Source organism: Sciurus carolinensis, chromosome 14, assembly GCF_902686445.1.
Source record: "Sciurus carolinensis chromosome 14, mSciCar1.2, whole genome shotgun sequence".
Classification (NCBI taxonomy): Eukaryota; Metazoa; Chordata; class Mammalia; order Rodentia; family Sciuridae; genus Sciurus; species Sciurus carolinensis.
The window spans coordinates 50277275-50298365 of record NC_062226.1 but is presented as its reverse complement, the minus strand read 5'-3'; the positions used below and the strand labels follow the sequence as shown (position 1 = coordinate 50298365).

General features: G+C 37.7%; 1 protein-coding gene across 1 annotated transcript in view; it reads left to right on the top strand.

The window, feature by feature from the left end:
- Focad (focadhesin) overlaps positions 1–21091 on the top strand; it is a 299217-nt gene that overhangs the window by 56667 nt on the left and 221459 nt on the right. The window contains exon 6 of the mRNA XM_047524416.1: positions 17205–17306. Coding sequence (XP_047380372.1) covers positions 17205–17306 — 102 coding nt within the window. The remainder of the gene's footprint in view (positions 1–17204; positions 17307–21091) is intronic.

The following is a 21091-nucleotide window of genomic DNA, read 5'->3' as shown; positions in this document are numbered from 1 at the left end:
GTCAATCCCAGGGCTTTAGATAACAAAGAGAACATCTTGGATACCGATGCAACTTGAACCCTGGTGGCATTGACTCTGAGTATTTCAGCTCATAGCTGACTGGTTAAATTATCAAACGTAGATGACCAATTACCAATAAGGTAGACAGAGAGAATTTTAGATAACATAACCACAGAGCTAAGGTTATTATAAGCAATAGGGGTGACACACACTGCTCTAAAAGGATAAACACATCCCAGTCCCAAAATTTCTTGCAAGATATCCACTTGTTCTTGTAGTAAGTCCACTCTTTGATTACAAGGAGTATGCCTGCTGTTAGATGTTGGTTTAGGGTCTCTTTAGTCTGTAAGGCTGCAGCTGTATTTTCGGCTAAGTGATTGTTGGTGCTGTCTATATGGTTGTGTCAATGCTGCTGCTGCGGTTGCGGCTGCCACTGCAGAGACTGCTACCGTGGCGACCACGGCCGCTGTGATGCCAACACTGGCAATTCCGCATCTGTAACAGAGACTGGGACTGGTAGGAGGGTGGGAACACACATTAAGACTGCCAGCGGGAACCTAGAAGCATTCCAACATTGAGAGAGATAGCATCCTAAGAGGTTGTAAGTTAGTTCAAGGGGGGAAAGACTACGAGCATCATGGTCATCAGGAGTATGTTCAGCATCTTCATTTTGTTGGTCTGAGTTACTTGTTGGTAGCATTGGCACTGGTCGAGTTAGTCACTCAGGAACCCAGACGGGCGATGTTTTGTCCTGTGGAAACACACAAACCGAGCCGTGGCTCCAGTAAAGCACCGGGTCCGGGCCGTTCCATTGTCCTGTAAGAACATCCTTCCATTTTACCGTCGCTCTATCATGTTGTTTATGATTGCCATGTCTCTCAGTGGCACAGCGACCCTCATTATCCAGAGTTAAAAAATTTAAAATAAAGAGGAAAAGAGAAAGTTTATCTTTAGGGGACCTGAAGGTCTCCCCTATTCCCCCTTTTTGTTTATTTACAGACTTTCTTAGCACTTATTTAGACCCTCATATATTTTATCACATAAGCACTTTCTTACCTAGAAACATTTTGTTTTTCACTAAATATATTTCCATATCTAGAACCTTTTATTTTTTTCTTTCCTATCTGTTGACCTCTTTGTTCACATTCTGAAACAACTCTTATGAAATTTCTGAATTTAGATAAATTACTCTATTTTAACAAGATTAAATATTTTGTTGTTTATAGTACTCTAATTGAAACACAGTTGAAACTTTTGGGACCCTTTGTATATAGAATTGCACTTGTTAGGACATAACTCTTAGTAACCTTGTTTTTAGTTTAGTGATGACCCAAAACAATTTTCTGTACAAACACATTTGAGTAATCCCATGCATGTCAATTCTAATTCACTTATTTTCTTAAAAAAACCCAAGATATTAGACAAGTGTCCTGAACAGTATTTGCCAGCTTTTTCTTGTTGGAGGAAAGTCCTAGAAAAATTGATATTAGACATTTTATAAACATCAACATTTTATTAGTTTGACCACCTAGAGACTTGCGAGTTATTTTCAAGACATTTTACTTCTATTAGTTTACCCAAATTAAGTTGAACCTTTTTAAATCACGTGAATTAAAAGTATTTGGATCCATTTTTAAATTTTAATTTTAGGAGCGCTCAGTTTTGATACAGACAAAACGTGACATCAGACAGCACGACATACACGTAACACAAAATCAAAGGCCTTGAAACTTTATAGGTGAATCTCCATTGCAATGTAACAGATGTTCAAAAACTCTAGTTGAATAAAAAAAATAGAACTGATCAAAAAAGTCATGAGCTCAAAAAAATATGTAGAATTCAAAAAAAACAAGAGTCCTGGAAAAATGATACGGGAAAAATGATACAGCCGTTAATTACTTTAGTAAAGCACCATAAAATTTACTTTTGCTGGAGTTCAGGTAAGACTTTTTGCTCTTTTTTTCTTTTTCTTGTTTTTTTTTTGGGGGTTTGAGACCGGTCTCCTACTGAGCCTTTAGGCTTTCTGTATTTACATTTCAATGTAAGCCTTGTCTGAGATTTGGATCTGAAAGGGGATAAAATGTTCCAGCAGAAACTTGATGCCTAGGGCATTTTAACCATTAATCCTGGTTAGTAATCAATTCAGGTTTGGACGCAGAAAATTGTGAAACAATTATCTCCCAATATTTGTGGGGACTGGGGCTACTATATCATACTCCTTACTAGGACATGCCACTGATGGTTGGGCTGGTTTGTTTACTATGTGGCAAGTTTCTGGAAGGAGATGCAACGGGAGGAGCCGCGGTTCTTTAGCCGGCGGCTCTTTGGGGAGAAACTTGGAGCCCCCTTTGGGAGGTCCTGGAGAAAAGCAGGCCTTAAGGGCAGATAACGTAGGGCAGACTCCTAATGGGGGACCCTCCCCTAAACTGATTTCCCTCTTCCTAACAAGTTGTTCCTCACACCCAGTTTCATTTTCCTTGTCTGTCTCTGATCTTATTGACGCCCTTTCTGATGCTTTAGACCTTTCCTCTTTTATTTCCTCCAAAACCTCTTCCCCTTGTTTTATGGCCTCTCTGCATTTGGTATTAGGAGTATCTAAACACCCTCTAACTAACATCCATATGGCCATGGTTCCCAGGGGTAATGGTTTTACTCTCTCTGTCACTCTCAAATCCTCCCCTCGATGCTCCCATTGAGGGATATTCAGTAATCCCTCGCCCAAGAACCATGGCGCAATATCTTCCACTGTGCGCAAAAAGTTTCGGGCTGTTTTAGTTTCAAGAGGAATTCCATTGGCCCGGAGCAAATCCTTTAAGGGACCTTCCATGCGCATTCATGACATTTCAGTGCCATATTTCTCTATTAAACTAACAATGCAAAGCACTTTAACTAGCAAAACAAAAGCGAAAGCACTTACAAACACTCAAACTCCGTCGCTTATCCCGCGAACTTTAACTCGTCGCTTTTCCCATGAACTTTAACTTGTCGCTTATCTCGCGAACTTTAACTTGTCGCTTTTCCCGCGAACTTTAACCTGGCCAGACTGTACTTTACTTTCCCTGTATTTACCTGATCAGTTTCTTCTTTATAACTTGAGGTCCCGGGTTTCGGCACCACTTATGATCGCCCACCACCCGCGGGGACAATCACATTGCGTACGCTCTTCTTGAGCACAGGAACCAAAAGGGCTTCATTCCACAAGTCTCAGACTTATATTGAGAACATCAGCCTATCAGAGAGTAGACTACCAGGAAAGTCAGCCTATCAAGGAACAGTCTCCAGGCAGATACCAGGATCGCCTCATGTACAACAGCCAACCAGAGTTACTTCCTAAAACATGTTTATGAGTGCAGCTATGTCTGGCAAGCTGCCAGGCGCCATCTTAGAGATCAGGCCACGGTGCGGCTCTGGGGCCCTCAGAGCCCGCCCCTGACACTATACAACTGGTCCATTTAAAGTATGTAATTCAGTGGGTTTTTCTATAGTCACAGATTTATACAACCATCACCATAATCAATTTTAGAACATTTTAATCATCCCCCAAAGAAATTCCTCACCCATTAGCATTTATTCCATGCTCCTACTCAGTAGCGTATTTTATTCTTTGATTCTCCATAGTGACTTTTCATTAGAACCACTGGGGTGTGCTTAAAAACATGGGAGCAATCAAATGTCCCCTACCAACTGAACCAGAATCTTTGCTGGGAGACCCAGTATTTTTTAAAGGATCCCTGGTGACTGATTCATTCAGTATAAGATGGCAGTCAGCTGTTTTTTAATGTGGATACTTATCCATGGTGATCTTGCTGAACTGCAGATCCTCTTTCCATAGGTGGAGGATGGGCTCACAGTGCCTATCTAACAAGCTCCAGGTGATGCTGATGCTGCTGTTACCCCACCGTATACTAAGTAGCAGATTCGCAGAAGCAGCAACAGTTAACTGGGAGCTTGTTAGGAAGGCATGGACTCCATCCATGTTGCCTGAGTCAACCTGTGTTTTAGAAAGATTTTCCAGGTAATTCTTAACGTTTAGGAAGCATTGGTTTAGATGATGGTAAAAGGAAACTTTTCTGTCATGCAGAACAATCAAGACTATTCCCATTTTTGGAGAAAAAGAAAATCTACACTATAACAGTCCTATAGTATTCAAACCTCCCAGTCTTCAGTAGCCTGATGTATGAGAGGTACCTGACAATGAGCTTCCAGTCTCCAGCAGGAGTCAATAGAATGGGATTTGCCCCACCTAAAGATGGGAGCTACCACTTCCAGGATAATCCAAGATGGCTGCTCTGACTTCCAAATGTGTTGGCAAATGGGGAGCTGCAACTCAGGGTGTGGGTGTGGTTGGCTGGAGGTCCTGGAGGCAGGGTGCAGTTGGTCGGGCAGGGGTCCCGGAGGTGGGGTGTTTTCAGTCTGGTTGTGGAATCCTGGAGGCGGGGTACAATCAGCCTGTCTGGGGGTCCTGGTGGTAGGGCGCAGTAAGTCGGTCTGGGGTTCCTGGTGTTGAGGAGCAGTCAGTCCATGTGAGGGCCCTGGAGGCAGGGAGTGATCGGTTGACTGAGGGATCCTGGAGATGGGGCTCAGTCAGACGGGCCAGGGGTTCTATAGGGTCTGGCTGTTGTCTCAAAATGGCAGCAACGACATGTAACCAAACCTGCAGGTACTGTGACAGTGAACTTCCAGGCAACAGCAGGCAGCTGGCACTCCACTGGTGGTCTGCGGTCAGTTTCTATTCCCATTTTTGTACCACTCACTGTGTGTGCTTGCTGGGCCTTCAGTCATCTGTAATATTTTCCTTGTTTATAATTCTTGTTTATAATTCTTGTTTATAATTCATTTCTTTTGTATTGGTTCTTCTAACTACAGTCTGGTTTTTTTTTTTTTTTTTTTGAACCATACTAGGGATTGAACCTAAGGGGTACTCTATCACTGAGCTACATCCCCAACCCTTTTTGAGACAGGGTCTTACTAAGTTGCTGAGACTGACCTCAGACTTGTAACCCTCCTGCCTTAGCCTCCTGAGGAACTGGGATCATAGGTGTGCACTACAACATCCAATGTGCATTTATATTTTTAAGAGACAGTAGGTACAAGGTGTGGATAAGGGAACCTAGTTTGAGAAGCTGAGGAGAATTGGATGCATAAAGCTTGTCTTTAAATAGATGGCACATTGAAAAGTGCAGGGTCAGTCACCTGAGTTGACATAATCCGATAATGTTTATGAAGAGTCCTTATGTGAATGGCTCTTTGGCACTATCAATCAGTGGAGTGTAATCGAGTGTAGAAGAGCCTTAAGTTCCTCCAGGGGAGATGTGGATGGCAGAAAAAGAGGAGAGGTGAACCTGAAGAGCAGATTCCACTCAAGAGAGATGTGATTACCTGAGTTGAGCATGAAATTGTCATGCTATTTTACAGTTGCCTTTGCCATGTGTTGGTTGGCAATATCATCTAACATTTGAGAGGCAACCTGTGAGCTGTGTACATAAGCATAGAGGGGGCTTAGAATTCCACTAAGAGATGTCCCTGGGTTAGGCTGTAGCATTAATTTATAAGAGAAGTATGACAAACAATTGTCAGCTTTCTGAATATGAAACTAATCTGTGTTTTTATGGTTTTAAGAACTTTGCTCATACATGGTGGGGTTTAAGTTTTTCTTTTTGTCACAATGAGCGATTAATTTGAATCATAGTAAAAACAGAATACTTAGTTCTTAAATGGGTGTGTACTGAATTGCTTAAGTTGTGCCAGAGTGGGAATGGAGAGAGAATATATGAGGACCACAAAGGTTAGCCAGTGGTTTCTCTTGGCTGCTGTGAATTTCCTGAAGGCGCCCTAGAGAGAGTGTTCTTTTTTTTGTACTTAGAACTTAGTGGTTTTTAAAGTTCTTGTGCATAAAAAAATCACCTGGGGAACTTGTTAAAAGGATAGTTTCTTAGTGTGGCTTGCCAGAGTTTCTTTCAGTAGTTTTGTGTGAGACATGGGAATTGGTATGTTTATCCAGTTGCTCAGTGATATGCATATAGGTAACTTGTGTATCACACTTGAGAAATATTTCTTTAACCCCTGAGAGCTTGGTGGCACCACATGTGAGTTGCAGGGATCCTATGGGATAGACTGGAGAGGGTCTTGAGTGACTTAGTCATGTCTCCTCCCTTCTGTTCCCTATTTGAGAGGCAGGAGGTCTGTATGTTCCATAAAAGGCACCAAGTTTGTTTTCCATGTCAGCCATGCACAATGGAGAAGTCAGGAGCAGTACCAAAGGACAACTCTAAAAGAAAAAGATCCAAAGAGTGCAAACCAACTGTGGATACAAAAGAGAGAACGTAAGGAATTGCTGATAGGTTCAATGAAGAAATTCAATGGCCCCAACACATGTTAGTGTTCCTCATGGTCAGATAGGTGGTGAGTGGGTGGTTGCAGGATCAAGAGGAGGAGAGTCCTGAACATCCTTTTAGAAGCTGCCATGGTGTTCAGTCAGTATCTTCTGTGCATAAAGAACTTGTCCTGAGTTTTGGATGTATGTCTGGACCGTGGCCTGACATATACACTTTGACAGGGGATTTGGATGCCTATGATGTGCTGATTGTGCTTTGAGAAACATTAGATTTGAGTGTGTGAACTAATATAGTTCATATTGCTTAACCCTATTCTCCTTCTAGGCAGTCCTCCTTCAGATATATGGCTTCAAAAAGATTAGGTGGAATATTTAAATGGGGCCGCACATCTCAGTGCCTTTAAGGATGGGAGTGATTGAAAGAACAATGCAATAATCTGGTTACTATGATTAACTGAAGAACATTTACCAATTGTAGAAGTCTGAACTCAGTTTTATGTAACACACTTGTATTTAGTTAAACATTTTTCTAATAATTGATCATACAGGTAGTGGACAGAGAGAATTTAAATTTGGCTAGTGTTTTGGTTACAAGAATGAATAGCTAAGTTTTTGTGATTTGTAGGTTATTGGAAGCTAATTTTCTCATTAGCTTTGTAATATGCCATTTTTTCCCTGAAATTTTATCTGTGCTTTTACTTTAATTTTCCTCTGCATATTCATATTATGGCAATCTCTTTAAGATCTCTCTTCTCTCAGCTAAAGTGAGGAAATAGCTGTGAATTCATGAGCAGTGACTGCTTGTTCCAGAATTTGTGCATCATTCTGATGTGCCAGACAGTGGCTGACATGCACAAATATCACATGTGAAGAATCTTATTTGTGGGAAGGTTTGGTCTGATCAGCATCAAGCTGTACTTTCTGAAATAAGGGAATATTAAACGGTTTGGCAGATGGCGTACTCTGAAGAGGGCGATTAGACTAATGGTAATGGATCATTGTACCCTGAGTAGATAAAGTTATGGGCACTGTATGTGTATTTGTTCATCTATTTGTGTAGTTTATTTGGACGGAGAGTTAATTTTAAGAATTTAAAGATGTGTGTCCCAAAGGCTGAGATACTTTGTAATTCATATTGATTCTTTGACTTGCACTGAAGGGAAATTCATCCCTTAGGGTTTTCAAATAAAGAAAAATGGGAGAAAAGTCCCAGATAAATACTGATGTAAGTGCACAAAGGCCAGTGTGTGGTTGTGGGTAAAATAGTCCCATTTTAAAATTTGCTAACTGGCTCTTTCTACACATTAAGACATTTTTGCATTTTTTCTTCTTATATGTCTTGAAGGATGACATGGAGCCAGCCACATGAAGAGCACAGTGTTTTCTCTAGTGCCTGCACGTTGCAGTGAGAAGGAGCTTGGCACACTAGAGGAACTCACAGAAGGCAGAGTGGCTGGAGTGGAGTGCTCCAAGGAGGGGGAGGCTGGATAGAAGCTCAGGAGAGGTGGCCTGGGCTAGACTATGCAAGGCCTTGGTGAAGACAGTTTCATTTAAAGAGTAGTGACAAGTCATTGGTGACTTTTCTTTTCCACTTCATGTTTGGAAATAATTTTAAAGTTGCAGAACAGTTTGAGGTATAGTACAAAAAAACTTCCACATACTGGTTACCCAGAATCATCAGTGTTTTCAAATCTTGCCCCATCTGTTTTATCATATTCTAGTTTTGTTAAATGTCTCAGTAAGTAATTTCCTTTTATGACATTTCATTTTTCCCCTTTTAATGAATAGGATCTAGCATGGTAGGTTAATTTTTTTTTTTTTTTTTTTTTTTTTTGTGGTGTGGGGGATTGAACACATAGGTAAATGTGGCTACAACTCTAGCCCAAGGAGATATATATATATATATATATATATATATATATATATATATATAATTTAGTTATCATATCTTTTTAGTTGTCATATCATATATATATATATAATTGTCATATCTTTTCAGTCATTTAAAATATGATGCTGTTTCTCATACTCTGTCTTTCATGGCATTGGCATTTTGAATACTGTCTAAATGATGCTGTGTCCTCTGAGGATGTCACATCTGGAGTCACTAATATCCATCTTGTCCCTCACTGTGATTTAAATTTTGATCACTTGAGTCAATGTGTTTTCTGGTTTCTCCAATGTGTAGATTTCATTTTCATGTTGTAGCTAATAAGCAATCTGGGGAAGACACTTTGAGACCTTGCACACATCCTGCTTCTCATTAAGCTTACCACCCCTAAACCATTTTCACTGTGGTTTCACTCCAACATGGTGATGTCTCAACTCCATCATTTTCCTCACATTTAGTGGCAAAGGAGATAGATATGTTTTAGAGATGGAAATGACAATTGGGCTATCTATTAAGGACTATGAGAGTATAGATTCTGGTTTGAAATTATTTTCTTTCAAAGGGAAATCCCAAGTTTATACATTTATTATATAGCCAAGGTATTCATACTTCACATGATACATAACCTTTTTTCTAAAACTGAAAAAAAGTTAGCAATTTAAAATGTATGTGGTTTAGTTTAGTTTTTTTTTTTTTTTTTTGGCACTGGGGGTTGAACTCAGGGGCCCTCAACCACTAAGCCATATCCCCAGCCCTTTTTTGTATTTTATTTAAAGACAGGGTTTCACTGAGTTGCTTAGGGCTTTGCTAAGTTGCTGAGACTGGCTTTGAGCTTGCAATCCTCCTACCTCAGCCTCCTGAACCACTGGGATTACAGGTGTGCACCACTGTACCTGACTGAGTTTAGAATTTTTTAATGCCTTTTTTATTCAGGCATAATTTACACACCATCATATCCATTCTTTTCAAGTGTACAAGTGAGTGTATTACATTCACAGAGTTGTTTAACCTTCACCACTATCTAATTGCAGAACATTTTCATTATCCCCAAAAGGAGCCCCTTATCCATTATCATCATTCCCTAATACCTCCAACCCCCAACTCCTAGTTTGTTTCTCTTGATTCGTGTATTCTGGACATTTCTTATAAATGGAATCATACAATATATAACTTCTTTATCTGACCTCTTTCACTTAACATAGTGTTTTCAAGGTTTCATCCATGTTGTAGTGTGTACTAGTACTTGAGTTCCTTTTTATCCATTGCATGAATACACCACATTTTATTTGTCCTGGAATTTTTGTTCTTTTAATGTTTACTAAGACAAGTGAATTTTTAGTGTTTTTGGCTTTGTTTTGGACTTTTACTCATATTCTGAAGGTAAATTCCTTTTTATAACTTTCTAAAAATAAACCTCAGTCTTTAATTAAAATAGTGGTTTTCATTTCTACATTGTCTGTTATATTACATTTAATATTTATTAGGTTGCTTAGAATTTTCTAACATTAATAAATTGACCATTAGCTATTATCACATGATTTTGTTGTCAAAGTGAGCATTTTGCTTTTTTTGGGGGGGAGTTAGTTATTTCAATAATTGAATATATTATCTGAAAGGGCCACTTGAGATACAGTTGTTGGTTTTACTCAGCATAAAGTAAACCTGGCACCCTTGTTAAATCATTTGTACTACACTCTTGAGCTGCCATACAGAGTTGAAACAAGTGGAATACATTACTATATTTCACTGAAGTTTAAAAAACTTAATTATTAGACTGGGATTGTAGCTCAGTGGTGGGGCACTTGCCTTGCACATGTGAGGCACTGGGTTTGATCCTCAGCCCCACCTAAAAAAATAAAATAAAGGAATTGTGTACATCTACAAGTAAAAAAAAAAAAAACAAAAAAAAAAAAAACAAAAACTTAAATGTTTAGGGATCCGCCATTTCTGGGAAGAATACATGTGCAATCTTTTGTTGGGGGAAATGGTGTTCAGGTTTTTTTTTTTTTTTAAGTAGGAATTTAGCAAAGGCAAACTGTAGCACTTCCATTGGATGTACCTAGAAATAGTTTATTGGTACTTATTCCCCCGACCTTGGGTGGGTGGGAGTAGTAGGGACAATCTTTGAAATTCTCTTTAAAGTTTTAAACTTTCTCCTAGAAATCATACCTACATATATGTGTTCAAATTTTTGCATGACATTTCAGAGGGATTATATAAATATTTATATAAAAATCGGGAGAAGGAAGATGGGAAAGAATGGAGTATCAGTGTCAAATCTGCCCCTGAAAAGGCCTAGCAGAGCTAAGGATAGAAAGGAAGCTAGGGCAGTAATTAGGCAAGCAGTCAGTGATACTTTCGAAGACCATCTGGCTCTTTGCAGTCCGATTTTTTTTTCTATGTAGCTGCATGTTTTGCTTGTTTTCTTTTTGGTCTCCCCTCTCCCACCCAGAAAAATCTTCGTTCACAATTTATGGTTCTAATCACCTGGGGATTTGCACCTGGGATTTATAATTGTATCTGAAAAATAAGCTGCAATGTTATACAATCTTCCGGCTAGCATTAGCCACCAGCAAAGGCTTAATAAGTTCTTTTAAATATGGATCTTTAATTACAAAAATTGGTATGATAATCTGATGAATGTCTTTAAGACCACAAAAACATTATAATTGTAGCCTGCTTGTATCTAATTTCTTTTTCTTGTGATCATGGCACATATCTTAATGAAAGAGAGGTTTTGGATCCCTAAGTACTTCTGTTTCCCCAGTCATTACCTTGTTCCTAAAATAGTTCAGACTTCTAACATTGGCAGGCACCTTTGCATTAAAGTTCCAATCCTCAAAATAGGGGTCCTGGGAAAGGTTCAGTGTAAGGGTAGAAGCATTGTAATATGAGGTATATTTGTAAAGAAATCTTATACGCTCCCAGTCAGTCTTGCAGACCTAAAGAAAATGTAATCAGTCAAAAAAAGAGAAATTAAAATCACCTTTGTCTAAGTCTTTTTCTTATGAGCTTGGTAGAATGTATAAAAATTCCCTTTGCTGTAAAATTATGCCACAAATGACAATTCATGATTATTTAATTTTTTTTGATCCATGTTTTCCTTTTTATAGTAATAGTCACAGGGGAATCTTCATAATAGCTGTTTTATTAATTTTTCAACTTATCTGCAGAGTTTTTTTTTTTTTTTTCCCCTTTTAAAAAAATCAACTTTGAAGGCTAGGGATATAGCTCAGTGGTAGAGCATGTACATATCATGTGTGAGGCCCTGGGTTCAATCCCCAGTACTGCAAAAAAAAAAAAAAAAAAAAAAAAAAAAAAAAAAAAAATCCGCTTCTAACCAGTACTTTCAAATCAAAATTCAGAGCAGGTAGAGAGATGCTTTTAAAATGCATATTTGATGTAGTGAGTGCCATGCTATGCTTCTGAAAGCACCAGGGTCACAGCTGCATACATGAAAATGCATGGTGACTGCAGGCATTGTTTCCTCACACAGAAAGGCAATCTGTGCCTGTCACTGAATTTATGATGTAAATCAAATCACAGCTTCCCTATATTCAGAAATGTAGCAAAAAGGTTGAGGTGACCTAAAGGTTACAAATAACTTTTGCTTTCTGATTTACCTACCACAGACTATTTTTTTAATCCCCTCATTTCTATTAAGATTGATGTGTTTATTCTTGGAAAGGTGAATCCAGTTGCATACCTTATTTTATTATTGCCTCTATGCTAGCCTAGTAGAACCATGCATATAGCGTTTGTTCCTTCCTGCTCCGTTCTATTAAGATGCCGGTACTGTATTGTTAGCAGTGTTAGTAAATGGTAGGAGTACTGAAGTGTTAGGTACCAGCCCTGTGTGCTTCATCTCTTATCCCTCCACCCCCACCACCTCAGATCAATGTCCACTTTGGGACGATGCTTTAGAGGTACTATAATAAACTGGTTTTTATGATCCAGATTATTTTACCATTTTTGCCATTTACAACTACATGAATGAATCAGTTTGAGTTTAAAAAGATGGTTTGGGGAATGTGTGTGGGGTGTGTGTGAGATAATTACATTAATTATAGATCTGCATTTGGCACCACAAGGGAAAGAAAAAGATTAAGAAGACAGATCTGCCTTTCAAACTGCATGGGCTCTAGTTTAAGATACAAATCTACCCTCATGATATCATACTAGTATATATTTATAGAGTGTTTCTACTTGCTAGGTATTATGTTGTAAGATGTATTTAAAGTGGCATTTATAACATTTGCAGATAACAAAATGGGAAAATGCCAAAGAATGTTCAACAAATTGGTTCACCTATGGCAGGAAAAAGGGAAAAAACACAGTAGATAATATAGACACCAGAGGCCAATGGAGAGTGACCTGGTTGCCTGGTTTATATTGATTTAATTTTTAGAAACCATGTTACTTTCTTCTAAGGAGAAAGCAGAATCTACTGGCTATCTTAGAAGTTAGAAAATTGTGACTTAAAAATTTCTGTGGGCTCCTTCTGAACACTGCACTTCTCTCTGAAATTAAAAAAAAAAAAAAAAAAAGCAGGATGATTTCTGTCTGTCTCTGAGATAAAAATAGGAGGCCTCTCTTTTGAGGCCTTAGATTTTAGTAGACATTGGTCTTAAAGCCACTTAGGCTTGGCATAGAATTATAAGTAGCCATTTTTATTGCTTTTTGGTTTGGTGGGGTTTGGTTCCACCTCTGGTTTCAAGCATACTAAGGGTAGGGCTTTCGTGGTGGCTGGGGTTATATAACTTTAGCTCTAGATGCTTAGTCTGGTCTTCTGATTTTATAGATAAAGAAACTAGCAAAGAGAGGTTAATTCTTTTGCTTGAGATCTCATGATTTGTTGCAGAACCAGGATATAAATTTGGAACTCTTGCTTCTTAATTCTGTGCTGTCTCCCACTGTTCCATCCCACCTCTCCACTTTGTTTTACTTAGGATATGGAAACGATTGCGTATCTGTAAATGATTCCCATGATGCTTTGTAGGCACTGCTTATATAAAAATGATGATAATGTGCCACATGTGTGTGTGTTTTTCTTTTTACACTTGCATAGCTTAGTGGCTGCCACTGTTAGTGCTCAATTGTATCATCACATAAAACATCATTTGAATAAAAGGTTGTGGCCAACTGACTATAACTTGAATCCCAGGTTTGGGGATAATTAAATTTTGAGTTGTAAGCCCAGTTTTGTTTTGATGTTAGTTTTTGGTATCATATTTTTTTCTTTTTCATCAATAGTACTTCCAAGTTAAAATTGTTGACTTGTTTACTTGTGGATTCTTTCATTTTACCTTGACCTTTTTCAGTTGACTGTACTTGAAAGAAGAGAAATGGGTAACAAGCTGTGAGTGAGAAGAAGAAAGAAAAGAAAAATCTTGAATAATCCATAAATTTAATAATCAGTCCTTGGTTATATCAAGAGTGAACTATATTTAGCTGTATGACATTTTAAATGCACGAATTAAAACAGTTTAAATAGGAAAATAACTTTATTTTTCATACCAGATTTCATACCAAATTAGCATGTATATTATTTAATGTTGTTTATTTTAGAACAGAATCCTTTATTTTGCAAAGGAATAATTTTATATTTGTTTACCATTTTAAGTCTTCTAGTATCTAATGTATTATGTTGCTCTTGTGTACCTAATGTTAATTTTTGGAAACTATATATCCACAAGAAACTTAAAAATTTGAGCACGACTGATTATTTTTGGTTCAGTAGAAGGCAGGATGAAGTTAGAATCAATCTTTTTGAATAACTTGGGGATGGTACTGTGCTTTATTTGGTTTGGGGCCCCACCGTACTTGTCATTTACTTAGAGCAGTGGTTCTGAACCAGGGGACGTTGGCTAATGTCAGAAGACATTTTGATGGTCATGAGCAGGGGGAGCATGACCAGCACCTGGTGAGTGGGAACAGGCCAGAGATGCCACTATAAACATCCTGTGGTAGATAGGACAACCCCACAGTAAAGAATTATCTTGCCTAAAATGTCAGTAGTTCTGGTATTGAGAAACTCTCATGCATGGCAGTTCAATTTATTGACTTAAAATACATACCTATTCCACTACTTAAGCATGACACTTTATTATATATTCTGAATGCATTCACCTACCAATTCAATGATTCACAAGGGAGAATTTTGCTCTCTTGATTATGCTTAAAGTGTTAATAAAATTTTGTCATTTATAATTGATTTTAGGTTGATTGTGTTCAGTTGAAATAGTACAATATTTATAATCAAGTGCTAGTCAACAAGAAGAGTCTATATTTTCATTTTGTGCTTTCCTTCCCTCAAGATTTTCTGCTTCCTGGAATCAATATTGTATATTATTCCCTACAGCAGTGCCACTTATATTGGACATAATCAATTATCTGGATAACTTAATTATCTAGACGTCTTAGTGATTACTGGATAGTCTTTATCCTACATATTCTATTTGATCTCATTTTTAGAGTTTGAATCTGACATACTAAGTAAAATCTGCTGAATCCAATAGCTGGCAAAATAGGCCTTCTTTTTTTTTTTTATTGTAAACAACAGGGATTCATGTTGTTTCTCTGTTTGTACATGGCGTAAAGGCATACCATTTGTGTAATCATAAATTTACATAGGGTAGTGTTGTTTGATTCATTCTGTTATTTGGCCTTCAGTTTTATGCAACAGATCTAGAGTGGCTCCCTTTATCTGAGTGGAGTAGAAACTACATCATATTAGAATAGATTGCCACAGATGCATTATTTCTAATCCTACTTTAAAACTAGTCTTTTACTTCTGTTGACCTGATTTAATTTGGAGAAAGCAGAGTATTTTAAGATCCTTAGGGTTGTGTGCGTGTGTGTGTGTGTGTGTGTGTGTGTGTGTGTGTGTGTTGGCAAGGGATAGGCAAGGGAATGGAATGACTTAGAAGGAAAGAATATTGAAAAATACTTTAGTGCTTTTAGGATCACGTAAAAATTTTGTGGTGATTTGGATTTTCTACTTAAATAGTCCTAAAGGCCATCATTAGCTGCAGGATTAATGAATGGTCCTATCTGATTCTCCTTATATCATTACATTGCTTATCAGAACTCACAGCAAAAACCCTTGCACTTGCTATTGTTTTTATTTGGTTGGAGGTTTTAACTGAACATGACCCAGTGAACTTTCAATCTCAGGAGTTTATCTGATTTGATATATCTGAGTGGCTTTTAGGATAATAATATTTGTTAATAAATCTGCGGCAACTAGGATGGGAGCCATTTTTAGATACGTTTAATTTCCAAAGGGTTTGGAATTTGGAAATATGATTTTGATATGATTTCTGAGTTTGGGTGTAAAAAGTTGCTTGGAGCCATCCCTTAGCTTTGATGCTAAGCTGGCAGTTAGAAATAGCCTGCCTTTTAGCCAGCAGGAGGCTGCCAGCCCGTGAAGTGAGTATGTGAAAAAGGAGGTGAGCTTGAGAAGAAAATAAAGAGATGGTATTATAATATCCAGAAATTGTGTACGAGTGTCAGAGACATGTTTAACATGAGTGTTTCGATGTGATTGAGGTACTTCTATTTTAAATTTTTTTTCTTCTACCCTTGACCTTGCTCTTTAGTGGTTTTTACTAGCAGTGATTCCTAACCTCAGCTACACATTAAAATTATCTGTAGAGTTTTTAACAATTGCTGATGCATGAACTCTATTCTAGCAACTCTAAGATAACTGAGACCTGAGCACTGGTGTTAAGAGCTCCACAGCTAATCTAACTGTTTTATAGGAGTACATCAGAATTTCTTGGAGGACTGCTTATTGTGTCTGGGCTGATTCCTGAGAATTTGCATTTCTAAATTCCCAGTGATGCTGATGTTGCTGGTAAGGCCCAAACACTCGGAGAACTACCAAGAAGGTAGTTCTAAAATATCATCCGAGTGCTGGAGGTATAGCTCAATGATAGTTTGTCCAGTATGGGCAAGGCCTTGAGTTCAATTCCCAGCATGGCAAATAAACAAATAAATAAAGCAATTTGAGTGTAACTGATGGTCTAATATTTTTTAATAATTGCTGAGAATTCATTTCTTGCTTAAAATTAATTAATTTTAAAGAATAGCATTATATATATGGTTCCTTCTGTGTTTAAAATATCCATATTTCTGTATTGTTTGAACTTTTTCTGCAATGAACATTTCGGGTTTTACTAAAATCATTGGAGAAAAGAAATAAATAATAATTAAAGCTTTATATAATATTTCATAGCTTGAAAAACTGATAAATTCCTAATTACTTTTAGGGCTTTTTGAACTATTTAAAATAATTTGTAGTTGGGCTTTTTTCCTTTTTAGTTTCATTTTTTTGAGTGTCAAATTTCAGATCTTATGTTTAATGTAGTCTTTTTGATATCTAAATGGAAATAGCCCAAGTAAAAGGATTTATCCCCATTCAGCAGCAATTGTGACCCTTTTCAACTTGGATAGATTGTTGTTTGGGATAGGAGGAATATTTTCTTTTATCTTCAATACGCTAGGGGACACTGAAGCATGCACCAAGATCGAAGTGAGAAGAAGAGGTAGTGTTTACAAAGTGGGCTAATGTTAGAGGAAATGGAACCTTCCAGGCTTGAAAAGAAAGCAGCAGGAGGATGAGGGTAGCCTGTGACCTCCAAGAGTGAAGGAATCAAGGGGCAAATTTGAGAGAACCACTGGATTCAGCAACTTGGCCAAAGTCAGAGATATTAAATTGCAGTCTGGTCTCAAATATGGGTTTCTGAGTCTCCAGGTCCATTTCATTTTCTTTTCTGCAAAACGAATGAAAGGGGGGAAAAGTTACTTCTAATGAATCAAGTTTGCAATTAATGCGGCATTTGATAGTTTTGTGACAGTTACGAATTCTGGAAAAAATCTCTACATGGTGTCGGCTTTTCTTGCTGCTATATTTGGATACTGCGACTATGTAGTCCTGAAATGACAGCTTCCCGTGTGACTTTCTTTGTTTTTCAGAACTCGTCCTCAGCCTTTGATCACTGTGCTTGAACACAGACCTGATTGCTGGCCAGTGCTTTTGCAGCAGTTGACAGCTTTTTTCCAGCAATGCCCTGAAAGGTAAGGTAAAACAGAATAGATGAGGAAGAAATGGTATATGCTAATTATTAGAGCTGGAGATTTTTTTTTTTTTAAAACTGAATGACTGTAATGTTTTCTGTTGAACAAAAGAAATGTCCTAGAACTGGTTGTACTTTCCTTTTCTTTTTATGAGGGGAAAAACGTCTGTCAGATTTATTGGTTGTTGAAATATTTAATGTAAGAAAAACTTATTGAAGTAGGTAAATGTTGGTTAGTGGTTAGGAAAACTGACTAGAAATATTCAATCAACTGCTACACAGTACTGTAGGAGACGTGTTCTTCCCCTGGAATTAGGTTAGTGAGTTAGTCTATTGGAAACCTGCCCATTGGGATCCAATAATTCTGCCAAGTGGGATCAGTGGCCACCTGATATGCAAGTTAGCTTAGCATCCCTAGGCTTCCTGATGGTCCCCAGGGATACTCCCCTCTCTTCTCACCACATGACCCTGATTCAAGTCCTCAACACCTCTTGCTCTGGTTTTTGCCACTTGTCCCTAACTGTTGTCTCTGCCTTCAATCCCGTCTTCCTCACATCCATATCTGAACATCTATCACAATGTTTTATTGAGACAGCAAATCTTTTTTATTTATTTATTTATTTATTTTTTATTGTAAACAAATGGGATACATGTTGTTTCTCTGTTTGTACATGGCATAAAGGCATACCATTTGTGTAATCATAAATTTACATAGGGTAATATTGTTTGATTCATTCTGTTATTTTTCCCCTTCCCCCCACCCCTCCCACCCTTCTTTTCCCTCTATACAGTCCTTCCTTCCTCCATTCTTGCCCCCCTCCCTAACCCTAACTCAAACCCTAACACTAACCCCTCCCACCTCCCATTATGTGTCATCATCCACTTATTAGCGATATCATTCGTCCTTTGGTTTTTTGAGATTGGCTTATCTCACTTAGCATGATATTCTCCAATTTCATCCATTTGCCTGCAAATGCCATAATTTCATCATTCTTTATGACTGAGTAATATTCCATTGTATATATATACCACAGTTTCTTTATCCATTCATCAATTGAAGGACATCTAGGTTGGCAACAAACATATGGAAAAATGTTCAACATCTCTAGTAATAAGAGAAATGCAAATCAAAACCACCCTAAGATTCCATCTCACCCCAATTAGAATGGTGATTATCAAGAATACAAGCAACAACAGGTGTTGGCGAGGATGTGGGGAGAAAGGTACATTCATACATTGCTGGTGGGGCTGCAAATTAGTGCAGCCACTCTGGAAAGCAGTGTGGAGATTCCTTAGAAAACTTGGAATGGAACCACCATTTGACCCAGCTATCCCACTCCTTGGCCTATACCCAAAGGACTTAAAATCAGCATACTACAGAGATGCAGCCACATCAGTGTTCATAGCTGCTCAATTCACAATAGCCAGATTGTGGAACCAACCGAGGCAGCAAATCTTTATCACTTCTTAGCTGTGGTTTTCAAACCCAGTGTATGGGCTAAGCAGTGGGGGTGCTCTTGTCCCTTTCATTCTGTATTTACAGAATGTAAATTCTGTATTCTTGATGTCTTAGGAAGCTCTTTACTAATTTTTTTTTCTTTGTTTTTTGGTTTCTACAAGTTTGAAACTCCCTTAACTACAGAATAAAATCAAATATGTCATACTAGGCTCTGTTTATTATGTGTTCTCATCAATTTTATCTTCTTTTATGTTCATCTCAGATTTAGGCTTCAGCAGAGCCCTGGCTTGCTTTTGGTTCCACACTGGAAGCTGTGCTTTTGCTTGTCACCCACCTTACTCTCTTGACTCTTACCCCATTCCTTTCTGACTATCTTCTTCATTTCAAATCTCTGTTCCTACATTCTCTGTCTAGTATGACTTTGATTATTGCAAGCCAGATTGGGTGTCTCTTGTGTGCTCTTATGAAATGATTTCCAAGGTCATCACATTTGCCACATTATCTTTGTTACTTTCCTCTGTTAATGGTGAAACCTTCTTGAGGGCAGGAATTGTGTTTAATTATTCTTTGTATTAATAATGCCTGGTACAGTTTTAGCTGAATTATAAATATTGAATTTCTGAAAATGAGGCCCATGAATTTCAGGGGCTGGGGTAGTAAGTTGTAGTGTGTCTGATAATAAATATTGCTGCATACTTAGTACTTCATACAAGGTTTGATAAGACATTATTTTCCTGGGTAATGCCCAAGTTACATTCACCACACCAGCTACCTTCTTATTTTCTTGCTTTTAAAGGTTTTATAGTATCCTATAAATACAGTTTCTTAGAACATTGTTTCTGAGTTCATAACTTCAATTTCAGGTGAGATTTTTCTAGGAAGGATACACTGCTGCAGGAAGTTTTAAAGAAATACAGGTAATCTTGTATTTTATTCGTTTTGGACTGTTATAACAAAATGCCATTGACTTGGTGGCTTATAAACAACAAACACTTATTTCTCACAATTCTGGAGGCTGCGAAATTCAAGCACTAGGATTGCAGGCATGTGCCACTGAGCCTGGCTTCATGTTGGATTTTGGGGGCATTATTTTATAATTAATTTTTTCATTCATTTATGGAGAGCCTGTGTTGTTAAGATCTTACTTTCACCTTTAAGGAACTCAGAATTATGTAAGTCAACAAAGACATCATGGAATTTGGGATTGGGTACTTAGGTTATTTAGTCCAACACACAATTTTTTGGATGAGGTAAGTTGGGAGAGCAACGTCAGATGACTTGCTCAGATTGGGAGATGAGTCAGTAGAGCAGGGCCGAGCTCTTCAGTATTTTTTTGGACTCTTATTCTAGGTCTCCTACTACAGCTCCCTTCAGTGGTGAACAGAAATAGAGAAGATTTATGTAGGTATGAGATGCACAATGGTTTGCATTTTAAACATTCTTAATCACTTTGGGGCTTCAGGGTGTCTTTTTAAAAATTATTCTTCCTTTTCTCTTTAAGTCCTGGCAATTTCATATCTCACTGAAGGGATAGTTAATCATCAGATACCACACAGGAAATGCAGAATACAAAATCAGGACAGAGTAAGCTAAGGAAATTTTAAACAGTGTATTTCCTTTAGGAAGAGCAACATCATGGTTCCAATGATGTCAAATCACAATAACATCTTGGCATTATATTTTTTAACACGAACATTGCATTTTACCCTTAGCATTTCAAACTAGAAGAAAGACATTAAGCTATCTGTGGATGCCATTCACACCTGGAGAGTATTCACTCTTTGGGAAATATTCTATTAGAGATGGGTAAGCAACGTTTCTCAAATCTTTTTTTAAAACCGTGCTTCATATTCCAGTCCATGTGTGCTCATATGCTTAACATCTGATTCCTTCACTTATTTTTTTTTTTTTTTTTTTTTGGGTGCTGGGGATCGAACCCAGGGCCTTGTGTTTATAAGGCAAGCACTCTACCGACTGAGCTATCTCCCCAGCCCCCTGATTCCTTCACTTATGGAGTTGATTTTTTAAATTTTGTAAAGTGAATGGTGTGATCAAAGTTTTTATAATAATTATGAACTTAAGTCTTTTCCTTTTATAGGTTAAGTATTCATGAAATAATAATAAAAATTCTCCAGACTGTGAGGTCCATGAGAGTAGGGAATTCATCTAATTTTGTTTTTTGCTCTTTTTTTAGCACATAGAAGAGTGAAGTATACTGTAGGTGGTTCGTACATTTTGCCAAGTGAACAAATTATTGAATAAAAATTATTGATTTGGTAAATTTAAAATTTCTATTAATGTTAATGGTGTTTTAAAATCACATTGCT